The 26,969-nt window shown below is 41.7% G+C and overlaps 1 protein-coding gene across 13 annotated transcripts in view; it reads left to right on the top strand.

The window, feature by feature from the left end:
- The window catches only part of ATF7IP (activating transcription factor 7 interacting protein), a 170,738-nt gene that overhangs the window by 109,851 nt on the left and 33,918 nt on the right, over positions 1-26,969 (top strand). For 10 of the 13 annotated variants that reach the window (XM_075935155.1, XM_075935143.1, XM_075935151.1 and 7 more), the window contains one exon: positions 1,150-2,698. In XM_075935155.1, coding sequence (XP_075791270.1) covers positions 1,150-2,697 — 1,548 coding nt within the window. In that variant the 3' untranslated portion in view covers position 2,698. Of the gene's footprint in view, positions 1-1,149; positions 2,699-23,801; positions 23,881-26,969 lie in introns of those variants that run through there. The other 3 variants (XM_075935202.1, XM_075935194.1, XM_014575834.3) reach the window with 1 other exon arrangement.

Here is a 26,969-nt window from a genome sequence, read left to right on the forward strand (position 1 = left end):
ATCTCTAGTCCAGAATCCTCGGGACCTGACCAGTGTTAAACCAGAGAATTTGCTGACCCAAGGGAAGTCAGTATTATCTAGCAACATTACCAAAACTTCCACTACTTACTGGGATCTAAGAAGTCATTTTGGAGTTAATTAAAGCTAAGTAGCAGCACAGAACAGTAAGAGACAGGATTAGTGGCTGTAAACAAACTTTATGCGACTGCAGGAAGCTTGGCTGTGCTCATGATAAATGGACATGCAGCTAACTATAAAGTCATGCTAGACTATGGATGTTGCTGTACCAGAGAGTGTCAGACTAGAGAAGTTCAACCTGTAGTTAGTTTTCTGCATATTGTATTATATTTAATACAATATTTGATTTAATAAAATTAAATCACCGCCCACTTAAAATAGTACTAATGAGAAGTAATTCCACTGCAGTTAATTGAGTTTAACTCGTTAATATAAACAGTGAGAGAAAAACCAACACAACTTCTATTGTGCGAAGTTCCCCTGTTTAATGGTATTTCATCTGTAGTGCAGGAGTAGAATCTTTTGGGCTGGTATTTTTAGCCCAAGAATAGTAGCAATAGTGATTTTGCATAGTTGTTAAATATTTTAGAATAATCAGTCACTGCCAATTAGAATGATGTATTCATATTTGTTTCTGAAAACGATAAATTAATTTTCATATATACCTGTGGATTATAGCTACAAAAATGTGATAGATATATAATAAATATTATTTGAAATACAGAAAAAGTTACTGATTTATGGATTAAAATTTTAGTCAATGTCAGAGTAACATCATTATTTTTAAAAGTTTTATATTTGGCAAAATCTGAAACCCGGCAAAGATTTTACAGAAACAACCTCTGTTGCTGTTGATAGTGGTCCATCTAATTGGTAGGTATGTAGCTTGAAAGCAAAAGGCATTACGCTTTCCACCTTTTAGCTTTTTGTAATTTGTTTTAAGAGTTCTTTCGATAGATTGAATTAAAGCATGGGTAATGCCATGGTTACTAATGATCTAATTTAAAAAAAATGTGGCTAGAGAGGTATGATATTAAGACATGCCATTTCAGTTTTTAAAAATCCAGTTAATGCCACCTGCTTTTTGTTATGTAAAATCCAAAATATTATGTATTACTCCGCACTTCACAGCTCTCAGAACAAAAAGTAGTTCCCAGTGTGCCGTATACCTGTGGCATATGTGATGGTACAACTTTGATCAGTTGTTTCGAAAACCAGTTGAAACGGGAAGAGACTTCATCAGACAGTAAAGAACCAGTAGAAGCAACACAGATGAATTTTAACTTCCGTGAGGATGTCTTGTTTGGCTTGGAAGAGGAGGAAGAGGATGCCAAGAGCATCAAAAACACCCACAAGCAGACTGGCTGGGCTGCTAACCTACTAAAGCAGTGGCTGGCTAAAAATGGCAAGGATCGTAGCTTTGAATTGGTGCCTGTAACTGAACTCAATGATATTTTAAGAGAGTTTTATCACACAGTAAGGAACCATGATGGAAATACCTACAGTGTGGCAAGTTATAAGTCCATGCGTGCTGGCTTGAACCGGCATCTCAGAATGCCACCTTATAATCGTCAGATTTGTCTAATGAAGGACAAAGAGTTTTCCGGTGCTAACATCGTGTTTATGAGTGTGTTGAAGATGTTGCACATGCAGGGGAAGGATGAAACTCATCACCACCCTCCCTTAACAGCTGAGGACTTGCAAAAGATTAAGCTATCTGGTGTACTTGGATTACATAATCCTCTGGCACTGGTCAACAAAGTGTGGTTTGATTTGCAATTGCATTTTGCCAAGCGAGGGAGGGAAATCCTAAGAGACTTGGCTCCAGATGCCTTTGTTGTTGAGAGAGACAAGAATGGGCGACGGTATGCTATGTTTAGATATCCCGGCAAAGGGAGAAATATGGAAGATCCACATAAAATGGGTAAAATGTACGATATGCCCGGAGACCCAAACTGTCCTGTTTTTTCCTTGGAGCTTTATTTGTCTAAGTTGCCACCTGAGCCCCCTGCCTTTTACTTGCATCCGTTAAAACTAACGACAGAGCAAATGCGAGGGCAGTCTGTTTGGTACAAACGGGAACCTATGGGAGTGAACTATTTGGGTACAATGATGCCTAGGTTAAGTGTGGCAGCCAGGCTGTCCCAGCGATATACAAATCATTCTCTCAGAACTACTACCATCCAGTTGTTATGTGAAGCAGGACTGGGGCCCAGAGAGATCATGGCAGTGACAGGCCATCACTCTGAGTCGGCTATTAGACATTACTGGGGAGCTGCAGAAATTTGCTACAGGGCCTGGACAGATATAATGGAGAGTAACACCCCAGATTATCTCTGTAACAATATTCCAAATAAAGTGGTAGAAAAGCCTGTATTTGGTGCCTCCACTTCTTCCACAAAAGATGTCATTTTAGAACAAAATAAAATATCTTTACTTCCAAAAAAATTGATTGCATCTTCCACCAATTATGTGACACCCAGCACTAATGTGACTTTAGTTCCTGGGGAACACATGGCTCTGAGTTCTGAAAGTCACATGATTTTGAAACATAACTCTTCAAAGGTGCTTCTTCCCAAGGACATTGCCAGTATGACTTTAACTACTGGTGATCTTCAAGGATGTTGTAGTGAACCTGTGTTTATAAACCGTGTGATAAAACAAGAACCAATGACTTGACACACCTATAAAAAGCAATCAGTTGAGATTCATTGCTAAGATAGAAAAAGGGAAAGTTCTCCAGTTGATTTAATTTATTTTGCACTTGAGGAAATTTCTTACTGCTTACTTCAGCAAGAAGTATCCTGCTTGTCCCCCCTGAAGTGAGCTGTGGAACAGAAATTTTGAAAGAGCATTGACTTGGTCTCTACCTGACCACCTACAGCAGCTGGGACAATGGTGATCAAAGCCTTTAAATAATGAATGGGTGGAATTGATTTCCACATACTGAAGATGGTATAGCTCTTCATTTAAGTGCTGCTTTATTATCTTGCACTTGTCAAGAGTATGTGTTTGTTTTTATGTTATCTTGGGCCTGCTGGCTGTGATGTAGACTTTTACCAACAGGAGAATACTGATAATTAAGATGAGTAGGCACAGATACACTACAGGTATTTATACATGCACTAAGACACAAGCAGATGCTTGTTTGTCCTCTTTCTATCCAAATTGACTTAATCCTTATTAGAACAAGAACGGGTTTCATAGTGAATTTAGAAATAAGCTAAAATCAGCATCATATACTGTCACATACTAGTACATATCCGAAGAAGAGTTTTGAATCCTGTTTATTTTGCACTTTTACAATTTCTCCTTCTGCTTTCATCGTTCTAGGTAAAGGAAAATTTCTTAATCACTCTGGTCCCCAAAGTCACTTCATAGGTGATATCAAAATGTATAGCCTGGTACATGGAGCAGGGAAAATAATATTGTAGCAACTGTAAAAGAAATAGACTGGCCCTGTGAAAGGCAGATAGAGCTGACATGATGCCTGTTAGCATGTGTGTTCATGTCTTAACTATTTGTATATATCTCCATCCCATTTTCTGTTATCCCTGGCCAAGAAGGTATCTCCTTAATGTACATGAATCTGTGCAATGTAATCTTCCATCAGATTCTTCACCAAGAGGAATTGTCAGGGTCTTGTTCTTCTCAACCTATCTTAAAAATGATTTATACAGTAGTGCCCCCCATAGATGTAGTATATTAATTACTTCCTGGTTGTAGCAAGTTGATCCTATCATTACAGTTCACAAAAAAGGTTTCTTACAAGCTACAAGTTTAGCACCTGTCAAGTGAATGCATTAGAAAAAGTTAAATGCTGCTACAGAAAAGTAGGAATTGAAAGGAATGGGAGAAATTAATTTTAAATCCACCATCCAAGAGAAGATAGCACAATAACTTCAGTACCTCTTATTGTCCTTTTCCATGAATTTTCTTGAAATGATATTGGCAAAGTAAAGATCCTGTTTGAATTTATTTTACCTATAATTTCATGTAATACCTAAGATTATGATAAATGAAGGCTAAGAATTTTTTTTTACTTTTTAATATTTATGTTTAGTCAATCAGTTGCACATGTTAATGTCTAAAAGGAGAGAGTAAGATATTTTAATATGAAAATTTGATTGTAAAATCACAACAAATAGTGGGAAGTCATAGGAAGAGGGGGAAATGTAGTATTTGAAACTGTTTTTTCTTAAGCTAAAATTCAAATTTGGTTTGTCCCCTGGGGGAGGGGGTGTGTGCATGTGCACTTAGCTTAAGGTCCCTAAGAACTTTAGTATCCTGATCTAATTTACCAAGGAAGTTCTTACATAGTGTAATGAAGGGTACTATAAATAACCCCTGAAGTTAGTTAGTAGCTTAACTACTATTAACTCTTAACTCACAAAAAGAACTTTTCTTTGGCAGAGAAGACTTCTCTCGAGGCCTTGAACAGAAGACTTAGGTGCTAGAAACCTCTAGTTCTGATCCTGACTCTTAACAGTGACTCCCTTTGTGGCCTTGGGCAAGTTACTTAATCTCCCTGCCTATAAAATGCTTCTATTAATCTCCATTTTTTCTTGGGGCATGTTAAGGATTAATTTGTTTGAAAAGTATTTTAAAGATTAGAAGCACTATTTACATTTTAAGTATTATGTTTGTTCCATTTGCCGTTTTCATGATGGGTCCCCTTTTGCTTATTATTAAAATGAAGTCGTTTTAAATGACTGCTGACCAGTAGTCTGCCACTCACGTACCATAGTGTCAGATTTATGACGTTAGTGGAGTAGTTCTAACCCTGTTTACCATTGTGGGCCTCATTTGCAACACTGTGTGTGTTATGTGGACCAGATCCACACAATATATAATGATGCCTGTATGGCCCTGAGGATGTCACATGGGCCACAGCTATGGGCTGGCTGGGCCACAGATTGAGAACCAGAGCATTAGTGACTGCTGTAGAAACACATTGTTATAAACCCAGTATTGTGATTTTACTGTAGGATGAAGCAAATCAAGCTAGAGTGTGAAGGAAAGCAGTCATTTCTAGTACCTGCAAATTGGGAAAACTGAAAATTGAGGGACAACCTAAGCTTTCATAATTTAATGGAATCGTTCAATAGCCTATTCCAAGGCAGAGGAATGCTAACAAATTAGAGTAAATTTAAAGCCCTGAATTAGGGAATTCATAAAAGTCATGGCTTTGATAGACTGGCAAGCTGAATTTTTGCCTCTAAAAAGCTCTTGTCCCAAGTTTGCCCAAGTATGAAAATAAATGCATAGCATTTTTCACACTACCCTTTATATAAAAAAAGAAAAGAAACGTTCTCATCCTTATAATCTCAGGTAGTTCTGTGCTGTGACTTACGTAAAGAAGTTAAAGAAAACAACTGTTTACTTTCAGTATGAGCAATATCCAACAGAAACAGTTCTGTTGCCATAAAAATCTTCCTTTGTCCCCGTTGCTGCTTATTGTGATCATATTTACTTACATGCCATATTCTGGTTTTATTGCATGTTGTGTGACTAACTGTAAAGACATACTGCAAGGCTAATGGTTTCACTCCTTGGGGTAAAGCTATTTGATTATAGTTGATATAAAGTTTAATTGGACTCTTGTTGCAACAACTCTCCCCATCTCTTACTCTGGTGGGGAAGATTTTTGAGTAGCTTTTAAATGGTCAATATCTGAAACTTTTTTTATTGCCAGTATCTATTTGTGCCATATTGTCAACATTAATTTGACTCCTGTGAGTTTGAAACTGTTGATTGCAGCATGGCTAGATTTTTATCTTTTCCTGTGTGGGAAAAATTTTAGAAGTGGAAAACACTGTTTCTGGTTGCAACAGAAGTGTGTGTCTTGTTTGAAGGTGGTTTGTTGCTAAAATTTGGTATACATTTTAATACATTCAGATCTTTGTTAGCTTAAACAGCCTTCTACCCCATTAGAAATTAAATGGGTACTATCAGAGTTTTGTTTTTCTTTCACAAAAGCTGAGGGAGGTGAGCAGGATGATGGCTCATGATATGTAATAGATATATAGAGTATTTTATTTCTGTTGACAGTTCATATAGGACCACATTCAGCAATAAGCAAAAATCTTTATTATATGAGAGCTAGTTGGTTTTGGTCCAATTCTTTGAGATACCTGTATCCACATCACAGAAGCCCTCAACATTTTTTATGCTGATTGGCCTCCTTACAGGTGGTATCAGCAGAGGGACCAAAGAAAAAGATATGAAGACTGAACCTACCTTTTTCCCTCTGTATATGGTGTTTCTGTTCTTTAGTCATGGATGAGATATATTTGAGGGCAGTGGTTAAGTGCCTGAAATCCACCTAAGGGTGTTAGCAAATGTTTATTTTTGTAAACATGTAATGGCTGAATTTTTCAGCATTTACACATGAGGGGGCAGGTGGAAGCAGAGCCAGTGCTCGTGGGGAGATGGCTTTAAGAGGGCAGTAGCATGAGGGGGCAGGGTGGCTCCATGGAGCTGGTATGCACAGGGAGCCACTACGGTCTCTTCCCCCTTTCCTCCCCCTTCCCTATTTTGTTGCCTCTGGGAGGCAGCAAGAAAGGACAGGTGGCTCTGCAGAGCTTGTATGTGAAGAGAGATGCTACTGGCTTAAAAACTGGCTCCCTATGGACACTGGCTCTTGCCTCCCCACTGCCTTGCTGCCTCTGATACAGAGGCAAAGGTGTGTGTGCATATAGTCATTAGGATTTACCGATAAGCCCAGGTTTAGTGGTCAGTCGTGCAAATGACTACACGCTAACATCCCTAAATCCATCTGTTATAAAGACAGAATTTCAGTCCTCAGACCTGTCCATCTGATACTCTTATCAGCATTTAAAATTCATTTTAAACCATCTAATATGACATTTCATTTTAAAATAATTTGCTACTGCTCCCTTAGTTTCTGTGATTGTGTGGGTACTGAGAAGCTGAAAAGCTTCATGCTAGTTGGAGAGCATATAGCACTCACTTGCTATACGGAGCTCAATTTTTGGAAGGGTGTCTGCCATTTTTTGGAATTACCATCCATTTCTCATGGCATAGTGATTGTTAGTAGAAGCTCCCAAATCAGTGAGAGAAATGACTGTGTCCTCATTCTGATAAACACAGACAGTTTAGTTTTAATCCCACTTTTGTGCAAAAATCTTGATGCTAGGAGTCATCGAGGCCTTTGTCAGAAAGAGCTTCGTTGTTTTGTCCTTTCTGCAAATGGTGTTTGGCAGCAGTAATTTCCCACCTGAAGGGAGAGCCATAAACTCCAGTTGTGCTTATGATGTCAGCGCAGCTCCTCGCAACGTGCTGAGATTTTTTTTAATGCTTTTTACTGCTATGAAATTAATTCATTCCCACCTAATCTACAGTATATGGGATCCAGAAAATCCATTTTCCTCATTGCATGGACTTTTTCTCTTACACAAACCATCACCCTAGAAACTTAGTTGTCCCAAAAGTCAAATGTCAGAGAGCCACGGTTCAAATAGTCTTAGTGTTACTCTGTTTTTTATCTGTCATATCTATTTTACCCTGAAGAATTGCACACTATTAAATAAAAGATAGGTCTGCCATTGAGGAGCAATTGATCCGTGGATCTTCAGTTTTGCAGCTAATCTGGTTCTTTTCTATCCTCCCAACATCTCCCCTTCCCCCAAAAGTGCAAGGAAAGGAGAGGAAAGTTTAATGAGGTTATTTTTATAGTCTTTTAAAATTATCTTAATTTTTTTCTTTCTTGTACTGTCTGGTCACTGCCCCTTTGATCATGTTCCTACCAGTGCCTCAGGACTTGGAAGTATAATTTTGAAAACATGGGACTTAATATAAACTTTAATATGTAAATGGATCCATGGAGAAAGATATTGAAAATCTTTGTTATAATATTTGAAGTATTTTTTATTAATAATCCTAATTTAGATACCTGATTTATACATAGTGTATGCAATATATACTACATATAAATACAGGGCTATAAGGACAGGGGGCTGGACTTAATGGTCTCTCAAGGTCCCTTCCAGTTCTATTACTCTTATGATTCTATGACATGAAGAGAGAATATATTGCTTTTTAGTATATTAATGAAAGACATAAACTAACAATGGCTGGGTTGAAATCTTAACACAGTCACAGATGGGTACAAACTATTGTTAAATCTTTGTCAGTTAAATAGCTCCTTCTCTGCCCTTCCCCTAATATGGGCTACACTTTATCTTCTCTCAGAATAAATAAAATCCTTTTGTGTACATTCCTTTTCTGTGCAATTTATCTTTTCAGCTAACATGATCAATAGCCCACTTCCCATTGTTTCCAACATTTTCTCACGTGTTTAGTTAATAGAGCTTCATTGAGGCCACTTTATTAACAAATCTAAATTGACTTGGTAAATTGTTGATAAATAAAATACACTTAACTTTCTTTTCCCCTCCCACAAAATGTGTGACAAACTTAATGAATGCAGAATCTACTGGGGAAACAATGTGATCAGAGTGGACACTTCAGCTTTAAAAATTTATAAGCAGCTATTGATATAAAATTTTATATTGTTGAAACAATTATTAAAATGTTTCCTTGAATTTCATGTTTTCTTTTACTGAAAATAAACATGTATATATTATGAATGTAAAACAGGACACTGTTTTTTACATCTCCAACATTGAAGGTATATTTGTGCTGCTAAGGTTCGGTTGTTTCTCATCTATAAGATGGAACTTCTACTTGAGGCTAATTCTGAATCCAAGCCTTAAGCTTTGTATACACTACTGCTTTTGTCAATAAAATGTTTGGCACTGAGGGATGTAGAAGAAAACATAAGTTTCACTGGCAAAAGTACTGGTGTGGACAGCACTTTGTCATCATGAGAGGCTTTCCTGCCATATAGCTAATGCTGCTTGCTGGGGTGGGGGTGGTTTAATTATGCATATAGGAGAGCTCTCTCCTGCCAGCAAAGAGCAGCTACACAGGATACCTTACAGTGGCACAGCTGTAGTGGTACTGCTGTGTCGCTGTAAGCTCCAAAGGAGAGACACAGACTTAGATTTTAGGATAGTACAGAACTGTATTAACATGGATTGGCATCCCATTACTATTTGAGTTACCCAATTCAACAATATGCAGTGCTTCTAGAGCAAATCTCCAAAACCTCCTAACTTTTAAAATGGTGCTCCTTTCCCTGATACTCTAATTATGATAGGAAAACTACTGCCACTTCCCAGTCACTAACAACCATCTTCAACAGCAAGCAAAATTTACTACTGCTTATAGAGCTGAGGTGGTATTAGAAAATTCAGCTAAGTGTTAAAATAACCAGGTCAACTGATTTGTGCCATTTCATTAGCTACAGATAGCTTAATACAGTTTATTTGTAGCCATGGCTTTAAACCTTCATTAAAAATACATATTTTCTCACCAATTGTAACATTGGGATCTTCCCTATTTCATGTTAGCCTGTCTGTGATGGTAACCTCTTTTGGGTGGGTTTTGAAGGGAGCAAAGTAAATGTTTCACCTTATAAAAGCAATGAACAGTAGAGATGTTTGTGTGTGCACAAATTTGTTTTTATATACCCTTTTAGTTATGACATTTAAAAATACAAAGCCATAACAACAGAATGAGAAATGTACAAAGTGCTCTCTCAGTTGCTTTTCTCTCAAGATCTTGCGCTTAAAATTAGAATTGGCCTTTCAAAGGATCTTACTTTTAGCCGCTTGTAATTTTTATGTTTAATCTTTTTTTCCCCATATACTTACGTAAAAATACCTCTGAAAATAGAGCCACTTTACATTTGAGTAAAGAAATTAAAGGGTATATAATAAATAGGGGTATATTAAAACTGGTTACTCTGCTGGTCCCTTTTTTTTGAGTGTATGTTCAGACTTGCTTTGTTCTTGTTTCAAAGGATGTAATAAGCCTTTCTGAATGAGGGCGAGGGGAACAAACAATCCCATGCCAAAGAAAATGTCTGTTGGCAGTACTTGCATTTTGAATGTATGTGTATGCCCACACAATGTTAAAATGTATATTTCAGCCCAGTGAAACTACTTGCTTGGAGTAAAAAGCAGGTAAACTTAGCTTTTTCATTATTGTCATTTTCATCATCTTAGTAAAGACAGGCAAGTAGGTATAGTGCCTGGCTTGGTAAATTTTCATAATAGTTTCACAAGGCTGGAATACCCTTTGGAGAAGGGAAAGAACATAATTGCTTTGGAGCTCATAACTATTAAGTGACCATATTCATCTAATTCTGAAGTAAGCTATGTGGCTAGAATATACTGAAAAATGTTTCACTTATTACTTTCCATCCACTTCTTAGTGTGTGTTCAAAATTTGTAATTTCACACACGGATGATTAAAGAGAGAGTGTCAGGCTCCAAACCGCACTAGATAAGTAGAGTATTCCCAGTTTTAACTCCCCACATAAAATGTTAATTGTGCTTTTGCTATTCTATAATGCCTTGGTGCATCTTGTATGATTGTAATGTGATGCTGCACAGATTTCTCTGTTTCAGAGCTCTGAATTCATTTCAGTTTTGTTGCTGTAGAAACTGTTGTAATATAAATTTAAAATGTTCTGAGTTCTCTGGACTTGCCACACACACAGCCTTCAGAATCTGTATTTTTAGTAGGCTGGAATGAATTTTCAGTTTTGTATATTGAATTTTTCTTTTTTTTAAATTGTTTCTTTGCATAAAGTAGGTGGCATTACATAAATAATCATGCATTCTTATTTCTGTGAGATCAGCTGAACCATGGTGTTATATAATACCAAAACAGCTTTTACAATTATATATAGATATTTACAAATAAGGAAAAATTCCTGTTAACTTTCTCCAAAATGTTTTCCTTTCAATAAAAATTAAGATTTTACAGTGATAAAGAAAAGTCCATATATATTTTCTGTGTTTAGCTGCAGTATCCAAAATGTTCCTTTCCCAGAGTTCTATTCATTGATGTAATATTAATTGGCATATATTGTCTGATATACCGGCTACTATCTTTCCTTAAGCTGATTCTCAGAATTATAGGTGTCTTGAGCAGACCATTAGCCTCTTTAACTTCTTTTGGTCTTAAATTTCTCATTCCTTGTATTTTAAAATTTCTCATAGAAATGGAATTGCTACTTGTTAAATTGAAAACTAGTATTAGACTTGTATATCTCAGAAGTAGTCTGAAAGGCTTCTGGGTTCCAAGCTCAGATGCTATATCTTTCTTTTTAGTGTGCTTTACAGGGATCATGAAAAACAAAATGTTCCAAGTTTGAAAATTTTAGCTGTGGAATTCAGTGTGATAAGTCACTCTGGTGTCTTCAGACTCCAAGTAGAATGACTTCAGAAATCGTAAAGAACTATGCCATTACTATAAAGCATCTGAGGTTGCTTTTCATTAGGCTATGAGACAGCTACTTGGACATAGTTACTTGCTTTCAGACCTTTTACCTAGTTTTGAAGTATTAATAGGGTGCACCTAGATTTTTATTGCAAATCTGCATGGTGACATCTTCCCAAATGAAGGCAGCATCTTGCAGTTAAATATTATGGTGTCCCTACTAGTACTATAGATTTTAACTAGTTGGTCAAAGCAAATACTTTGGTTTCAGCCATTTTAATTTCACCAAGAGTTGCTCTTCTTAAAATGTGTAGTATGTTTCTTTGTCTTCTGTGTTCTGCTGGTTATAGGATGTCTCAACTTATATCTCCTTATTCATATATTACCTGCCTTCAGGCAAAAAAAAAGTGCTTTGTACTTGCTTTGCTCAGCACCTTCTTCCTGATGAGAGACACTTTCTTTCCAAGGCTTGTCTCACCGATCAGTGTGACAGTTTTTCAGATTATTCAGTGCTGCAGTTCTTTCTTCTTAGAAAGAATTGCTGAGATAGAACTGGGGAAAGCAGGTGATAACTTAATCACATTTTATCTGAAGCAAACTGAGCAAAAGACCAGTGTTTGAGATTATTTTTACAGTGTTGTAGGTGTGCATACTAAATTACAGATATAAGAATGCTCTGGAGGGGAGTTTTGATTAACTTGTCACTGCTTAAGAAATTAGTTTTCTAGAAGAGACTTGAATCTTAGAAAAGCCGTGCCTATTGGGTACTTGGTTCTTTCCCATTGGCCATGTATTTTGGGTAGAATAAACAACACTACAGGGACATGAAGTGGTATTGTGAAGCATTGTATATTGCTTCCAGGATTGGTGGAGGTTGCTGCTGGTTCTTGTCTATTGCTTCTTTTTCTCTGTTGTTGGTTTTTCTTCATCCCTTACTTTCTTTCTCTTACCCATCTATTGCCTGTTTATTCTTTCCTTGCCCATCATTTTTACTGTCTCATCTTCTCCCCTCTCTCTGGTAAGTATTAACCTTTGACATTAAGTTTCAAAACAGAGTATTTTTCACGGTTCTCCATAAAAATTAGTGGGAAATAATTTATTTTGAAAAGAAACTCTGGAAAAAATTTACTGGTGTTGGTATGAAAACAACCACAATAGTAAACAACAATGAAGTTAATTTTCTTTCACCCTCTTCAGGAGGGATGCTATTGCAGAAATAAGTATAGAAATTCAACATACAAACTTCTCATAATGCACAATTACCAGGTTGACATCCAAAACCAAATATAAACATGTGCCCAATGAACATTAAGGGATATTGTTAATGAATGGAAGTTTTAGTAGTTAATTTCTGCTTTTTTTGCATGAAGGTGGTATAAACATCAGTGCTACTTTTACAGTAGGATTCAAGATAGGAGCTGTTTGTGTGTTTTTTTTTCCAGGTTTGTTCACTTTTTTACATGGTGCATGGCCATCTGTATCTTTTCTATCTAAGCCCTTATCTTCATGATTTTTAAAATTCAGAAATAGTGGCTCTAAACCCTTCATCATAAAAACCCAAGAGGGACTTAAGCTTCATTTTCTGACAACACTATTCTTTGTGTGCCAAGCACCTTAGTAATCTTCCCCTCTCTCTGGTAACTTTCGTCACTTAAACGTTGTTGTGTCTTGGTGAAAGTTAATTGTGTAGCTTAAAACTATTATATAGCTTCCTTTTAACAGGTGGAAGGAGAAAAAACTCTTACATTAGAGGAGCTTGGTTAGTCCATGGATAACATGCCGAGAGAGTTTGTGATGCCATTATTTCATAAAACACCAAGTTACACAGGCTACTAAGGGCACATTTCCGGGGGAGGAGGGAGACAAAAAAGTTGACTTTTTGTCAACTTAAGGAAGCCATCAGTCTCACCCCCCTCTTTTACAGATGACCAAACTTCCACTGAATTAGGGCAACCTTTATGTAGCAGCTGAAAAGTGAAGGCCTAGTTCCAAGAGGGGATAGAAACAAGCAAATCTGTTTCATGGTCTTAGATAAAGAATGATCTCTAGACACACATGCCTTTAAAAAAAATAAAGCATTTTGTTTATGTTCCTGTTCACATGGCAAACTGGACCAGTGGACTTCCTTCTGTTCAGATTTGTAAGGTGGAAGGGGACTAATCACCATTTTCCAATAGTGCTTTTCTCTTCATCCAGCTCCATTATCGGTATGCACCATCTCCTGTTCTTGACTCTCTTAATGTCAGCTTCCATTTCAGGCAGCTGCGTTTGGCTTCTGATGGAGCAACCAGCCAGACAGCAGACACATCCACAGATTCCTCTCCCATTCTACTTAAAGGAGTTGCAGAGCAATATTCCTCTCAGGCTTTTGTAAAAATAGTCTTCAGTTGAAAGTGGAGGCATGGATTTTCAAGGAGTAGGGAAAAGGTAGTAAGAATTTTTCCCACAGGAAACTCAGATAAAAGATTCTTCCTTCCGCAAGAACTTCGATTTCTAGATATGCTCTAGGAATTATTTTGGAGGAAATTTGATAGCCCGTGTTTATACAGAAGCTCAGACTAGATGACCAGTGGTGTCTTCCAGTCTTGGAATCTATGAATGTATGCAACTTGACTGTGGAAGGCAGAGATTAGATGTAATCAGAGTTCTTATGTTATCTAGCCTATAGGCCTATGGCAAGTACTGCAGTCTCCTTCACATCCTCTGTCACTGGGAGCATGTGATCACTTTCCCAAGAATTGGCTAGGTAGCCACTCAATCTGCGAAAAATGTCTTCTATTCCATTGGAGGTTAATATTTCTTTCTCCCTTAGATCCTGGTGACAGAAAATTTCAGTTCACCCCCAAGGAAATAGTATGAATTGATTCTTAAACATCTCACTTCCAGGCCTCCTTTTATTTTTGTGTTCTTTTCTCTAGATTCAAGAGTTCTTCTTTGAGGACTGTCCCTGTGGGTGCTCTACCTTAGATGCTTCAGCACCACTGAGCCCATGACGGAGATCTTTTACAGCAGTACCCGTGGCCGGCCGCACGCTCAGGGAGCCGGTGTGTGTTGTATACAGGCTAATGCACATGCGTGACCGGCCCACCCACCCCCTCTCATCCCGCTCCTCAGTTCCTTCTCTACCACCACCAGTTTCGGTGGCAGCTCTAGCAGTGTCCCTCACAGTCTTATCTTATCTACTCTGTAAATAGTTACCTTAGCAGTTAGCCACTTAAGTTTAGTCAGTGTTAAGTAGTTTATGTTTAGATCGTTTAGAAGAAAGAAAAAAAACCCGGACAACTGAAAGAAAAGCGGCAGCGAGCTGCTTTCCCTAAATGATCTTTCCTCCAGAGTCTCACCCGATATGCCTGACTCGCCTGATCTCAAATGCTACTCCATTTGTAAAGCAGCCTTTTCTGTGTGTGACAGACATGACAAGTACCTCTGCTGTTTAGGGCAGCTTTGTTTCACGAAAAGCAGCCCTCACTGTCAGCAACTGACAAACTGCTCCAAGAGAGCAAGAGCGCTCCGGACATAACTCCTCACCATGGAGAAAAATGAGAGCTTTTCTTGCAGACAGGCGCACTCCACCCCAGCCCGTCATGTATCACCAGGTATGGGGTCGGAGATATTGGATCCCTCCAGGTCGAGCCCAAAGGGACAAATAGCCCCAACAAACGGGCTCACTCCCCCTCAGGCACTGGCTCGCCTCTCAGAAAGCGGTCAGTTGCGGTTGCCGTGCCCTCCCAGCCAATCACAAAAAAGGCTGTGGACAAGCACAAGGCGAAAGCCATTGGCAGAGAGAAAAGCCAGGGGAAGAAACATCCCCCTGCACTTCAACCTCAATAGCAATGGAGGTTCGAGAGAGAGCCTCCACGTCGGTGCCAAACACCCGCTCAGACCTCACAAGGGAGGCGCGAAATAAGCCGCCTCAGCCCTTGGTGTCAAGTGCTGACAATCTCCCTCAGCTGGCTCCACGCCAGATGTTACCTAAAGCCGAGTGAAGGAAGCACTCTGACATGTAAATGCCGCAAGCCTCACACATGTCAGTGTTTGCCTTCCCTCCCTTGCTACCGCAATTCACTACATCTCTGCTGCCGGGCACTCTGTCCCGGGTACACCTCTCTTTGGCAGAGACGGGACCCCACAGAGCCTACGGAGCACATTTATGGCTACTCCACTCAGTTTAGCCACCAGTGAGCATATACTAAAATACCTACTCTCTCCCAATGCAAACCTTGACCAGATATCCCACAAAAGCACCCTTCGTACTGCATCTCACCGCCAGCTGTGCCTAACTAGCCAAACTGGGACCCTGGGCTCTCTATAGACAGCAACGAGACATGCAGCTGCAGCCTCAATCAGTGACAATCCAGGCACAGACTCACCCTACAAATCTCACGTTACATCTTGGATTCAGACGATCAGGAGGGATTCACCACCGACGAGGAAGGCAATTTTCCCTCCTCACTACTAGAGCAAGCCAATGATAGGGGCCCCGAGGACACACTAGCAGGCTCAACACCCACAGGGGGTGATGATGCTAAAGCGTTTCAGGAACTATTCAAGAGGGTGGTAGAGACATTAGACATCACTCTCTCAGATGCTCCCCAATCCCGGCCCAAGCTCACGAATATCCTACAGGCATCTCTATATTCAAAGCTTGCCATCACAATGAATGAGGCACTAATGGACCCAGCAAAAGTGATATGGACCACCCCAGCCACAATCCCACCGGTGCATAAGAGGTCAGACAAAAAATACCATGTAGCTCCCAAAGGGGCAGAGTTCCTTTTCTCCCACCCAGCGCCAAACTCGCTGGTAGTAGACGCAGTCACTCAAAGGGGCAGACAACAAAACTTGCGCCTAGCCCCCAATGACCGAGACTGGAAAGGACTGGACATGATGGGGAAAAAGGCTTATTCCTCCACAAACCTGCAGATGAGAACAGCCAACTACACAGCCCTATTAGCGAAATATACTCCTCGCATTTTTGATCAGATGTCTACTTTTGTTGAGGACATTCCACATACAAAATTAGAATAATTTAAAGCAAATGTGGAAGAGGGTACGCTTATCGTGCGCACAGCACATCAAGCCGCGCTCAAATCCACGGACACCGCATCTAGATCCCTTGCCTTTGCCATAATCATGAGAAGGGCGTAGTGGCTGCAACAGTCAGGATTCCCGAGAGAGGTCGAGAACACTGTAGAGGACCTCCTGTTTGAAGGTGCAAAGCTGTCTACAGACAACACAAACACGTCTCTCCATACCCTGAAGGAGTCCAGAGCTACCCTCAGAACATTAGGAATCCAAGTTCCTGTAATGAGAAGAAAGCAGAATAGGTCTTTTCAACAAAGTTATAGACCTACAGCCTTCAACCAGCAACAAAGAGAATTTGGTAACAGGCACAGGCAACTGTCAGACCAGTGATCTAACCAAGAATCCATGACAGCCAGGCAGCAAATTTCAAGGTCTGGTCGATGGTCTGATATCACCCGAATCTCTAGGGCAGCAAATAAAGCCATCTCTATTATTTGGCAATAGACTAGCCAATTTTTATCCATCTTGGCAGGACATAACCACCACCAAGTGGGTGTTGGAAATCATAAACAGTTACTGCATCCTCTTTACATCCATTCCTCCTTCCCACCCCCCTAACCCATCCCTCCTCAGGGACCCCTTTCACAAGACCTTACTCTTACAAGAGGCGGAACGCCTCACGGCAATAGGAATCATAGTGGAGGTCCCCAAACAGCACAGGGGAAGGGGCTTTTACTCCCATTATTTTCTCACGATCAGAAAATCGGGGATGGAGACCGATACTAGACTTATGAAAACTCAATCGATATATCCAATACCAGTGCTTCCAGATGGTTACCCTGGCTACAGTTATACCTACCCTAGAGAAAGGAGCATGGATGTCTACCTTCAACCTCCATGATACATATTTTCATATTGCAATTCACCCATCACACAGAAGATTTCTTCGCTTCACAATAGGGCCCACTCAACAAGAAACACGACAGGCCGTCTCCACTGCCACAGCCCTCCTTGGCAAACTGGGCCTGATGCTCAATGCGGCAAAGTGCATATTTTCCCCCCTCACAGACTTTGGAGTTTATAGGGGTGCTCCTGGACTGCACAAAAGCCAGGGCATTCCTACCTCACAACAGATGGTTGTCTCTCAGACAACTCATACAGACAGCACAGTCATGCCCAAGCATAACCCCACGATCTTGTATGCAAATACTGGGGCACATGTCCGCTGCCGCCTTCATGGTCCAATATGCCAGGCTACGAATGAGACTACTACAGCTGTGGTTCCACACAATATATCGACCTCACATTCACCCCTGAGCAAAAATTTAATCATGCCCAGCCACATAAATACCTCTCTTACATGGTGGATGGTACATGACAACGTGTGTGCAGGAGTATCTTTTCAGCGGCCTTCTCCATCTGTGATACCACAGATGTCTCACTCCTCGTTGGGGAGCACATCTGAACCACGAACACGTACAGGGACAATGGACTCTGATCAAGACCAGACTACACATAAATGTACTGGAACTAAGGGCAGTAAGGAATGCATGCCTCCATTTTCTCCCCATCATTTGAGGCAAAACAGTACACATACTCACAGACAATATCTCAACGATGTACTACATCAACAGATAGGGAGGAGCGCGCTTTACCAATTATGCCAGGAGCCTCTGGGAATGGTGCATTCCACGGAACATACAGCTGACAGCCACATACCTAACAGGCAAAGACAACATATTAGCAGACAGATTAAGCAGACAGTTTCCCCAGAATCACGAATGGGAAATGAACAAAACAGTCCTCAATCACCTCTTCAAGAAGTGGGGCTTTCCAGCACTGGACCTCTTTGCAACCAGCAGCAGTTCCCAATACCCAAGCTACTGCTCCAGAACAGGAATAGGTCCGGACTCTCTGGGGGGACACTTTCAGTATAGAATGGAACGCTTAGCATACGCGTTCCTTCCCTTCCCCCTGATACAGAAAGTGATCCTCAAAATCAGACAAGCGAAGGTCAGACTGATACTTGTAACACCCAACTGGCCTGGACAAACATGGTATCCTTACCTGTTACAAATGAATGTATTGCCACCATATCGTTTTCTGCCAGTACGTATGCTGATCACTCAGCAAAACGGTTGAATTCCTCATCCACACATCCACAAATTACATCTGCGAGCGTGGATGCTTGCTGGCTTACTCCCATCAGAACGGACATTCACAGAACCGATGCAGTGTGTCCATGCCAACTTCAGACGACATATATGCAAAAATGGAAGAGGTTCCAGGCCTGGTGCACAGCTCTCAGATGAATCTCACATTTTGAAATACCTATTAGAACTAGATACCACAGGCCTCTCCCTTAATACCATCAAAGTGCACTTGGCATCTATCTGTGCTTTACATGCCCCTATCCAAGCACATTCAGTTTTCACGCATCCATCAATCAAACGATTTATGCGGTACAGTGAACCCTCGTTTATCGCGGTAGATAGGTTCCAAACCCGACCGCGATAGATGAAAATCCGCGAAGTAGAAGTAGGATCCTCAAAGCCTCGGGGGAAGCCGGCGGGGGGGCATCCCAGGCGCGCCTGGGCTGCTCCCCCGCCGGAGCCCCTCCGCGGCTTTCAAAGCCTCGGGGGAAGCCGGCGGGGGGGCATCCCAGGCGCGCCTGGGATGCCCCCCCGCCGGCTTCCCCCGAGGCTTTGAAAGCCGCGGAGGGGCTCCGGCGGGGGAGCAGCCCAGGCGCGCCTGGGATGCCCCCCCGCCGGCTTCCCCGGAGGCTTTGAAAGCCGCGGAGGGGCTCCGGCGGGGGAGCAGCCCAGGCGCGCCTGGGATGCCCCCCCGCCGGCTTCCCCCGAGGCTTTGAAAGCCGCGGAGGGGCTCCGGCGGGGGAGCAGCCCAGGCGCGCCTGGGATGCCCCCCCGCCGGCTTCCCCCGAGGCTTTGAAAGCCGCGGAGGGGCTCCGGCGGGGGAGCAGCCCAGGCGCGCCTGGGATGCCCCCCCGCCGGCTTCCCCGGAGGCTTTGAAAGCCGCGGAGGGGCTCCGGCGGGGGAGCAGCCCAGGCGCGCCTGGGATGCCCCCCCGCCGGCTTCCCCCGAGGCTTTGAAAGCCGCGGAGGGGCTCCGGCGGGGGAGCAGCCCAGGCGCGCCTGGGATGCCCCCCCGCCGGCTTCCCCGGAGGCTTTGAAAGCCGCGGAGGGGCTCCGGCGGGGGAGCAGCCCAGGCGCGCCTGGGATGCCCCCCCGCCGGCTTCCCCCGAGGCTTTGAAAGCCGCGGAGGGGCTCCGGCGGGGGAGCAGCCCAGGCGCGCCTGGGATGCCCCCCCGCCGGCTTCCCCGGAGGCTTTTTAAAGTTTTGGTAACCGCTACTTCGTGGTTCGACCATCGCGGATTCACGTATATACATAATGTAATGAAAAAAGTCCGCGAAGTTGTGAATCCGCGATAGTCGAACCGCGAAGTAGCGAGGGTTCACTGTACCTACAAAATCTATTTTCCCTACACAAGGATCCCAACCCCAGCGTGGAACCTGAATCTGGTACTGAAAGTGCTCATGGCAAACTTTTCTAGCTACTTGCCACCTGCTCACTCCTACATCTTTCTATGAAAGTGGCATTCCTGGTAGCAATCACCTCTGCCAGATGGGTAGGCGAAATAGCAGCTTTGATGGCTGACCCACCTTACACTATATTTCACAAGGATACGGTTGTGCTTAGAACCCACCCCAAATTCCTCCCCAAAGTACTTATCGAGTTTCACTGTAACGAACCGATACACTTACCTGTCTTCTTCCCCAAGCCACACAACGACAACAAGGAAGCAACTCTCCATATCCTGGATGTCTGCAGGGTACTAGCCTTTTACTTACAACACACAAAGCCTTTTAAGAAAACTCCATGGCTCTTTGTCTTTTTGACTGACAGGTCACAGGGGCTGCCCATATCAAATCAGAGACTATTAAAGTGGATATATGGCTGCATCAAGCTAGCATATGCCATAGCCCAAAAGGAGTTACCACTAGCTGTACGGACACACTCGACACGTGCAATGGCAGCCACCATGGCATTCCTATGAGGAGAATCAACTGAGAACATTTGCAGAGCCGCAGCATGGGCCTCAATACATACCTTCACACAACATTACGCACTGTAGACTTTCACAGGCGCAGACACAAACTTTGGCCACACAATCCTCATGGCTTCTCAGTCTCAGCATCCGAAGCTGAACACTGCTTTATACTCACCTAAAGTGGCGCACCCATGGGGATAGTCCTCAAAGGAGGAGGAGACGTTACTCACCTCTGCAGTAACTAGAGTTCTTCGAGATAGTTGTCCCCGTGGGTGCTCCATCACCCTCTCTCCTCCCCTCTGCTTCGAGATACAGTATCTCCAGGGCAGAGAAGGAACTGAAGAGTGGGGTGGGGGGAGCCGGTCACGCATGCATAGTAGCCTGTATGCAACACACACCAGCTCCCTGCATGTGCGGCTGGCCATGGGTACTGCTGTAAAAGATCTCCGTCCTGGGCTCAGCGGCACTGAAGCACCTAAGGTGGAGCACCCACGGGGACAACCATCTCAACCTCCAGTTAATGCAGAGGTGAGTAACCTCTCCTTCTGCAAGAACACAGAAGCTCAGTAGGATGTTAAGCTAGACTTCATTGTCTTTTCCAACTAATTTTTATGATTCTTAAAAGACATAGTTACAGCCCTGGCGCAGCCACCATTGAATTAATCACTAGTTTTGATTTAAGGACAATCAGTCTTGCATCTACACTCCATTGTATGGGCCTTCCCTTTTGGGGAGATTGCCTGTACAAGACATTGGAAGAGACATGGCTGATCTCAAGACATTGTTCCCTTCATTGGCTAATTCATTTTGGACTTGATTGTTCTTTTGTGAGTCACTAATTAGATTTTCCACAATCAACTTCCAAGATCACGTAACTTGTAGCCCTATTAACTGGCTGATACAAGTTAGGCAGGCCTCTAATACCATTTGGAGTTAGTTCCTCTCCTCCTTTGGAGGATCCCCTAGGATAGGGGTAGGGAACCTTTTTTGGGAACCCACTGACCCATAGAAAAATCAGTCGGGGGCCGCATACAAGTGACAAGGAAAAAAAAAACAGCAGAAAACACCCCTCACTGACATGGCCTCCAACTGAGGAGAAAGACTTTCCCCTCACACACCAGAGCATAGAGGGGGCCCGGTCTAGTAGATTTTGTGTGCTCTGGCCTCTTGGGGGGGGGGCGGGAGCTGGAGTGCCAGTGCAGGCTTCCCAATGCTGGAGGGGGCGCTGAGCCTTGGGGGCTGAATCCAGGTAAGCCCGGGGCTACATCTGGCCCACAGGCCTGAGCTTCCCCACCTCTGTCCTAGGGAATCTGTATTTTCTTGTGGAAGGAGATCACTTCTGACTGAGTCTGAAAACTAAAAAAAAAAAAAAATAGAAACTATTCTGTTTAGCACAGTTGTTAAAGGGAATTTCTTGTCAAGTTAAAAAGACGTAGAAAATCTAGAATTCCATCAGAGTAATCTAATTTTGCCCTTAAGCAGAGCCATTTTCAGTAAAACTTCTCTTAATTTTGATCTTGCCTCATGTAGGATATTCATAAAGATCTTAGCACTGGCAGCAGCATCCTTCAGAGACAGCAAAATCCAGTTGAGTTCCTGTTTGGAATACTTACGAAGAGGTCATCAATATCAGCCACTCTCATTTCAAATGTCCTAGTGTTTGATGACTCCTTCACTTGGGATTCAGAATATCCAGAAAGAGAGCTCTGACACCATTCTGTCCCCCTCAGTGTGTCTCCCTTCTGGGTGCTCTCTTGAATATCAAAGGAGGGATAATTAGTTTGTCATAGAGATAACTTCTAATGCCATGGCTCTTCGGATCCACTGTCATTTGACAGCACTGCACATCTTCCATCTTCTAGGACTGACATAGGCATTTGAACTAACCTAATGAGAAGACCCTATTCTATACCATTTCATCACATTAATTTTTCTGTGGGATTGTTACTTTTATTTTCAACCCATTTGTTTACCCCAAGGATTTGAAGAGTCATTAAGGTTGTTGAATCTGCAGCCGTTGGTGGACTCTTGCATAGCATCTGTTCACCACCCCCACCAACAAGAAAGTTCCCAAACTTTGCAATAGGCTTATGAAAGCAGGAGATGACATTATTAATACCTTCTCCAGAGAATGTATGCAGAAACCCTGAAATACACATTCTTTTCTCCTCATCCGTTTCCTACCCTCTCAAGTAAGTGCATGGGTGGAGAGTAGACTGTCTAGCAAGTTTGAACAGCTTAAAGGAGTACATGCATTCAGATTTTGTTGACAACTTTTTTGCAGAAAACTAGTTTACTTTTAAGGAAAATCTCTCTCTGGAGGATAATGTTTTAGGTTGTTGCAACACTGAGCCTTCACAAAGACTCAAAAGCTGCTTTTGTTCACAAGCTTTAAAAGAGTGCTTCCAAATTACTCCATCTGTATGTTACTCCAACATAACCTGTGGCTATAATTATATTAATGAAATTATTTCAGAAGGCTAGATGCAATTGGAAAATTTTAATCATCAAGGATTTTTTAATATGCCCAGTAAATGTATAGATCCCAAAGCGGTATTTGCCTTTACTTTTACAGTATAAAGTCAGTTTCATTATAGGCATATACTCTGGGCAGTTGACTTCAAGTTGGTTAATGCGTTTCTCTGATTGTTAAAGCCACTCTCTTGTTGTTTTTGTTTTCTTGTAACAACACTGATGTTTTATAGAATAACTGAGGAAAGCACAGTCTGCTGTGTACAGGTTGAACCTCTCTAGTCCAGCACTTTCTGGTTCAGCAATATCCATTGTCTGTCATGATTTTAGTTAGCCAGGTGTCCACTTATCATGGATGTGGCCAAGTTTCCCGTGGTCTCATAAACTTCGGTTATAGCTACCAGTTCTGGTTCTTAGTGTTCTCTGATGTTCTTTAGCTCTGATTTACCCCTAAATGTCTTCTAAGAGCCTAGTAAGCAATGCAAATATTGGTAATGCTATTAAACAATATTGACCTCTTGTGGTTCAGCAAATTCACTGATTCAGCACTGGCCAGATCTCAAGGATACTGGACTAGAGAGTTCAACCTGTATTTTGTCTTTAAAAATTGAGATTCTTATATGAAAGGTGGCTAAATAATAATAATACATTTATAAAATATCAGTACCCTATAATATCTCTCTATTACATCTTACAAAATTGTAAAACATTAGTGTTACATGCTATTCATTCCGTTTTCAGCTCCTCCTCAGCCTCCTTCCACTAATATTGTTAGTCCCTTTCCAATCACCAAGCTTCATCTCTGAGTCCCTTTTTACTCATTTTTTCAGTTAATACCTCTTTATCTCCTGTCTTCCATGGAGTTAGTTGCCTTTGCAAAATGTGGGAGTTTTGTCTTTCAGAGTGGAAAGGTCACAGGCAGTGACTCAGGAGCTGTCATTGATCTCACCTTGGATGATGAAGAGGAGGGCTCTTCCCAAGGTAAGTCCATTTAATGGTGAGAAACTGGGCTAGCATTACATCCAACCTATTTGAGAAGAATTATCCAAAAAACTAACTATTTGGGGGACGATATTTCCTATTTGCATAATTAAATAAACAAAGTTCTGCAAAATTAAAGTTTTCTGAGGTAAACAGTATAATAGTTATGGAGCAAAGGGTATCATGGTTTGTTGTAAACAGTTTGTCTTAAGTGTTCATATTTCTCTCAGCTATTCTAAGGGTTGTTGCTATCTAGTGGGACTACATTAAAGTCCTTTCTTGCACTTGGTACATAATTTAAAGAGCATTTGACTAAGGGTATTAAGAACCAGGTAACTGACAAATCATGTAATCAATACAATTTGTATCAACTATACAATTGATAAGGGAAGGCACTGTGTCCCAGAGCTGATCCAGGAGCTACCCCTGCTGTGGCTTTGCAGTTTAAATGTAGTAGGAGCTGGGTGTGTGCAGACAGCGCCACAGCAGGGCTAGGTCTCTGGCCAATTTAAGCCGGGACAGAGCTGGGACTCCTGTGGTATTGGTTCTCTGCCTGTGGCCAGCCTGGGTCACCATGTACGGTGCTGCTGCTAGAGCAGCCTCTGCCCATGGCGAGAGGCTGCTTCACAGTTGCTTTCCCTCCCCGCAATCCCCCCATGCTGTTGCTTCTGATAGAGGCTTTTAAGCTGGCTCCTCCCAGCAGCGGCTCCTGTTGTGGGGAAAACTTTCTAATTTTTAAGGATAGTTAAGAACTGGAATAGGTTACCAAGGGAAACTGTGGTTTGGAATCCTCATTGTTGGTATTTCAGGTTGGACAAACATCTGTCAGGGATGGTCTGGGTATCCGGGGTCCTGCCTTATAACAGGGTAATAGAATAGATAACTTCTTGACATGTACCTTCTAGCTCTACATATCTATAATTTTCAGTTTTCCAAAGGAACAGTGGTAATTTCTTATTGATAATGGATTTTTAAAGTTTTTGCATAAATTATACTACCTTCCTGTCTACTGTCAACCCGATACTTCAGCAAGTTAGAATGAAGCTTTTAACTAAAATGAGCCTTACCATTTCAGTGTATTATTTTGTGCCTTTAAATCTAGTCACTGGTTTCTCAAGATAGCTTATAGTATTAATGTTGTACTGAAGAAGTGGATACTCTTCTGCTGATCTCAGTATTGCTTTTCTTCCCCATTTGTAGAAGTCTTGCAATAATGTTACGTACAAGATAGGGACTGTAGGTTTGTTCTTAAGTTGAATTTGTATGTAAGTCGGAACTGGTACATATTATAGGGGAAACTCTAGCCAAACATTTCTCCAGAGCTCGGTTTTATTCTCCCACACCTCACTTCCCTCAGTCCTTTATTCTCAAGCTGAGGTGTCTGCTGAGAAAAGCCGCTCCTTGTCTCCCTGGTCTGCTGGGGGGGGGGGGTGCTAGCTTCGCGTCTCCCTGGTCTGCTGGGGGGAAGCAACTAGTGCGGGGTTGCCTCACCCCGTTTGTAAGTAGGGATCTGATGTAAGTCGGATCCATGTAACCCGGGGACTGCCTGTACTATTTTACTGAAGGAAATGTTACAAAAAACAAGAACTCCCTCTCCCACTCAGCAGGTACCATTGTCACCAAATCTTTTGTCTTCAGTTGAGAATTTAGTTAACTTTATTTTACAGTGTTTGTATTCAAAGTTGTTACCCAGTCAAATTAATAAATTATAAAAGCAAGCAGAGGGAACAAATGGAGATTTGTGATATTTGTCCTAAATTGTATGCCATTAGTCTGGCAACCTGTGCAAACAGATCTTGTCTGCCAGTAAAAGACTTTTTTCATAGCTCCTTTCACTCTGACAACTCAGCTTCGCAATATAAACTTCATTCTGTCAGAGTCCATTTAAATAGAGTTGCTGGAGGAATTTCATTGATCCTCAAAGGCAAAATGTGACATGTCTTCAAGCCCAGCTGTTAACTGTATTGTGGTTCATAAATTTACGGTTACCATATTTGAATTTTTAAAAAAGAGGACACTCCTGAGAGGGAGCATATCTGTATTTATATTATTATTATTATACACACATTAATACAACGGGAGTTGGTAGATACTGATAGAGATACACTCCCCCTCAGGAGTGTCCTCTTTTTTGAACGTTCAAATATGGTAACCCTAAATTTCTTCCACCTTTAAAAGCTTTAGTGTTTATTGTAGCTGTCCAGAGAATCCTCTGGATCAGTCTTTTGTTCTTTATGATCTGTCCACAGAATTATTATTAGTTGGTTTTACATAGGTTCTTGGTAATCGGGTGAGCCTTCTCTAGTTGAGTGGGTTTGTGTTTTGTTTTAGTGGTATTTTTTCTGTCTCCCCTTCCTTTCTAACAAATTCCGACAGAACATTTTATACAGCCTCTCATTGAACAGCTCATCAGCAATGTGGAAGGAAATTAATTTTCCTGGAGCAGAAAAAGTAAGGTTGGCAATCTTCATTTGTTCTTAGTTTTTGTTAAACCTTCTACAAATGTACTGAAAACTGTCAGCTCTTCTGACCTTGACTTACAATTGCTGTGATATCTACTCATCTGCACTAAAAATTGACAGCTAGACTCCCTGTAAATTCACTCCTGTTCAGGGCTTCTTAACATAATAGTAACAGAGCTTGTGGCCATCTGTACTTGTCCATCCTGTGATGAGTTAATCACCTTTAAAAGATTGCCACAGTACCTGTCTGTTCTCTTAGGACAATCTCCTATATTGAGCAGATGTTTGGTGTGCTCATCATTATCCACTAGGATGTGTATTGTAAAAACTAGAATAAAGCTCCATCTACTAAACAATTCATGAAGATTTCATGGGATACCTTGAGGATCCTGCTAAGTGGATAAACCAACATCATCCAGTGATTGATCTGGAAGAAAGTGACATTGAGTACCAGTGCAAAGAAGATAGCGGCAATAAAAGAGTTGACGCTGACCAAATAAAAGATCTGGTGCCAACCCCAAATATCAAATACATCAAAGTTAGGGTCCAAACGGAGAACTCTGAATATAGAGACAGAGATTTGAGGGTGATTTTAGTGTCGGTCCCCACCCCCCTCAATAAAGGCAG

Source organism: Pelodiscus sinensis, chromosome 1 (genome assembly GCF_049634645.1).
Source record: "Pelodiscus sinensis isolate JC-2024 chromosome 1, ASM4963464v1, whole genome shotgun sequence".
Classification (NCBI taxonomy): domain Eukaryota; kingdom Metazoa; phylum Chordata; order Testudines; family Trionychidae; genus Pelodiscus; species Pelodiscus sinensis.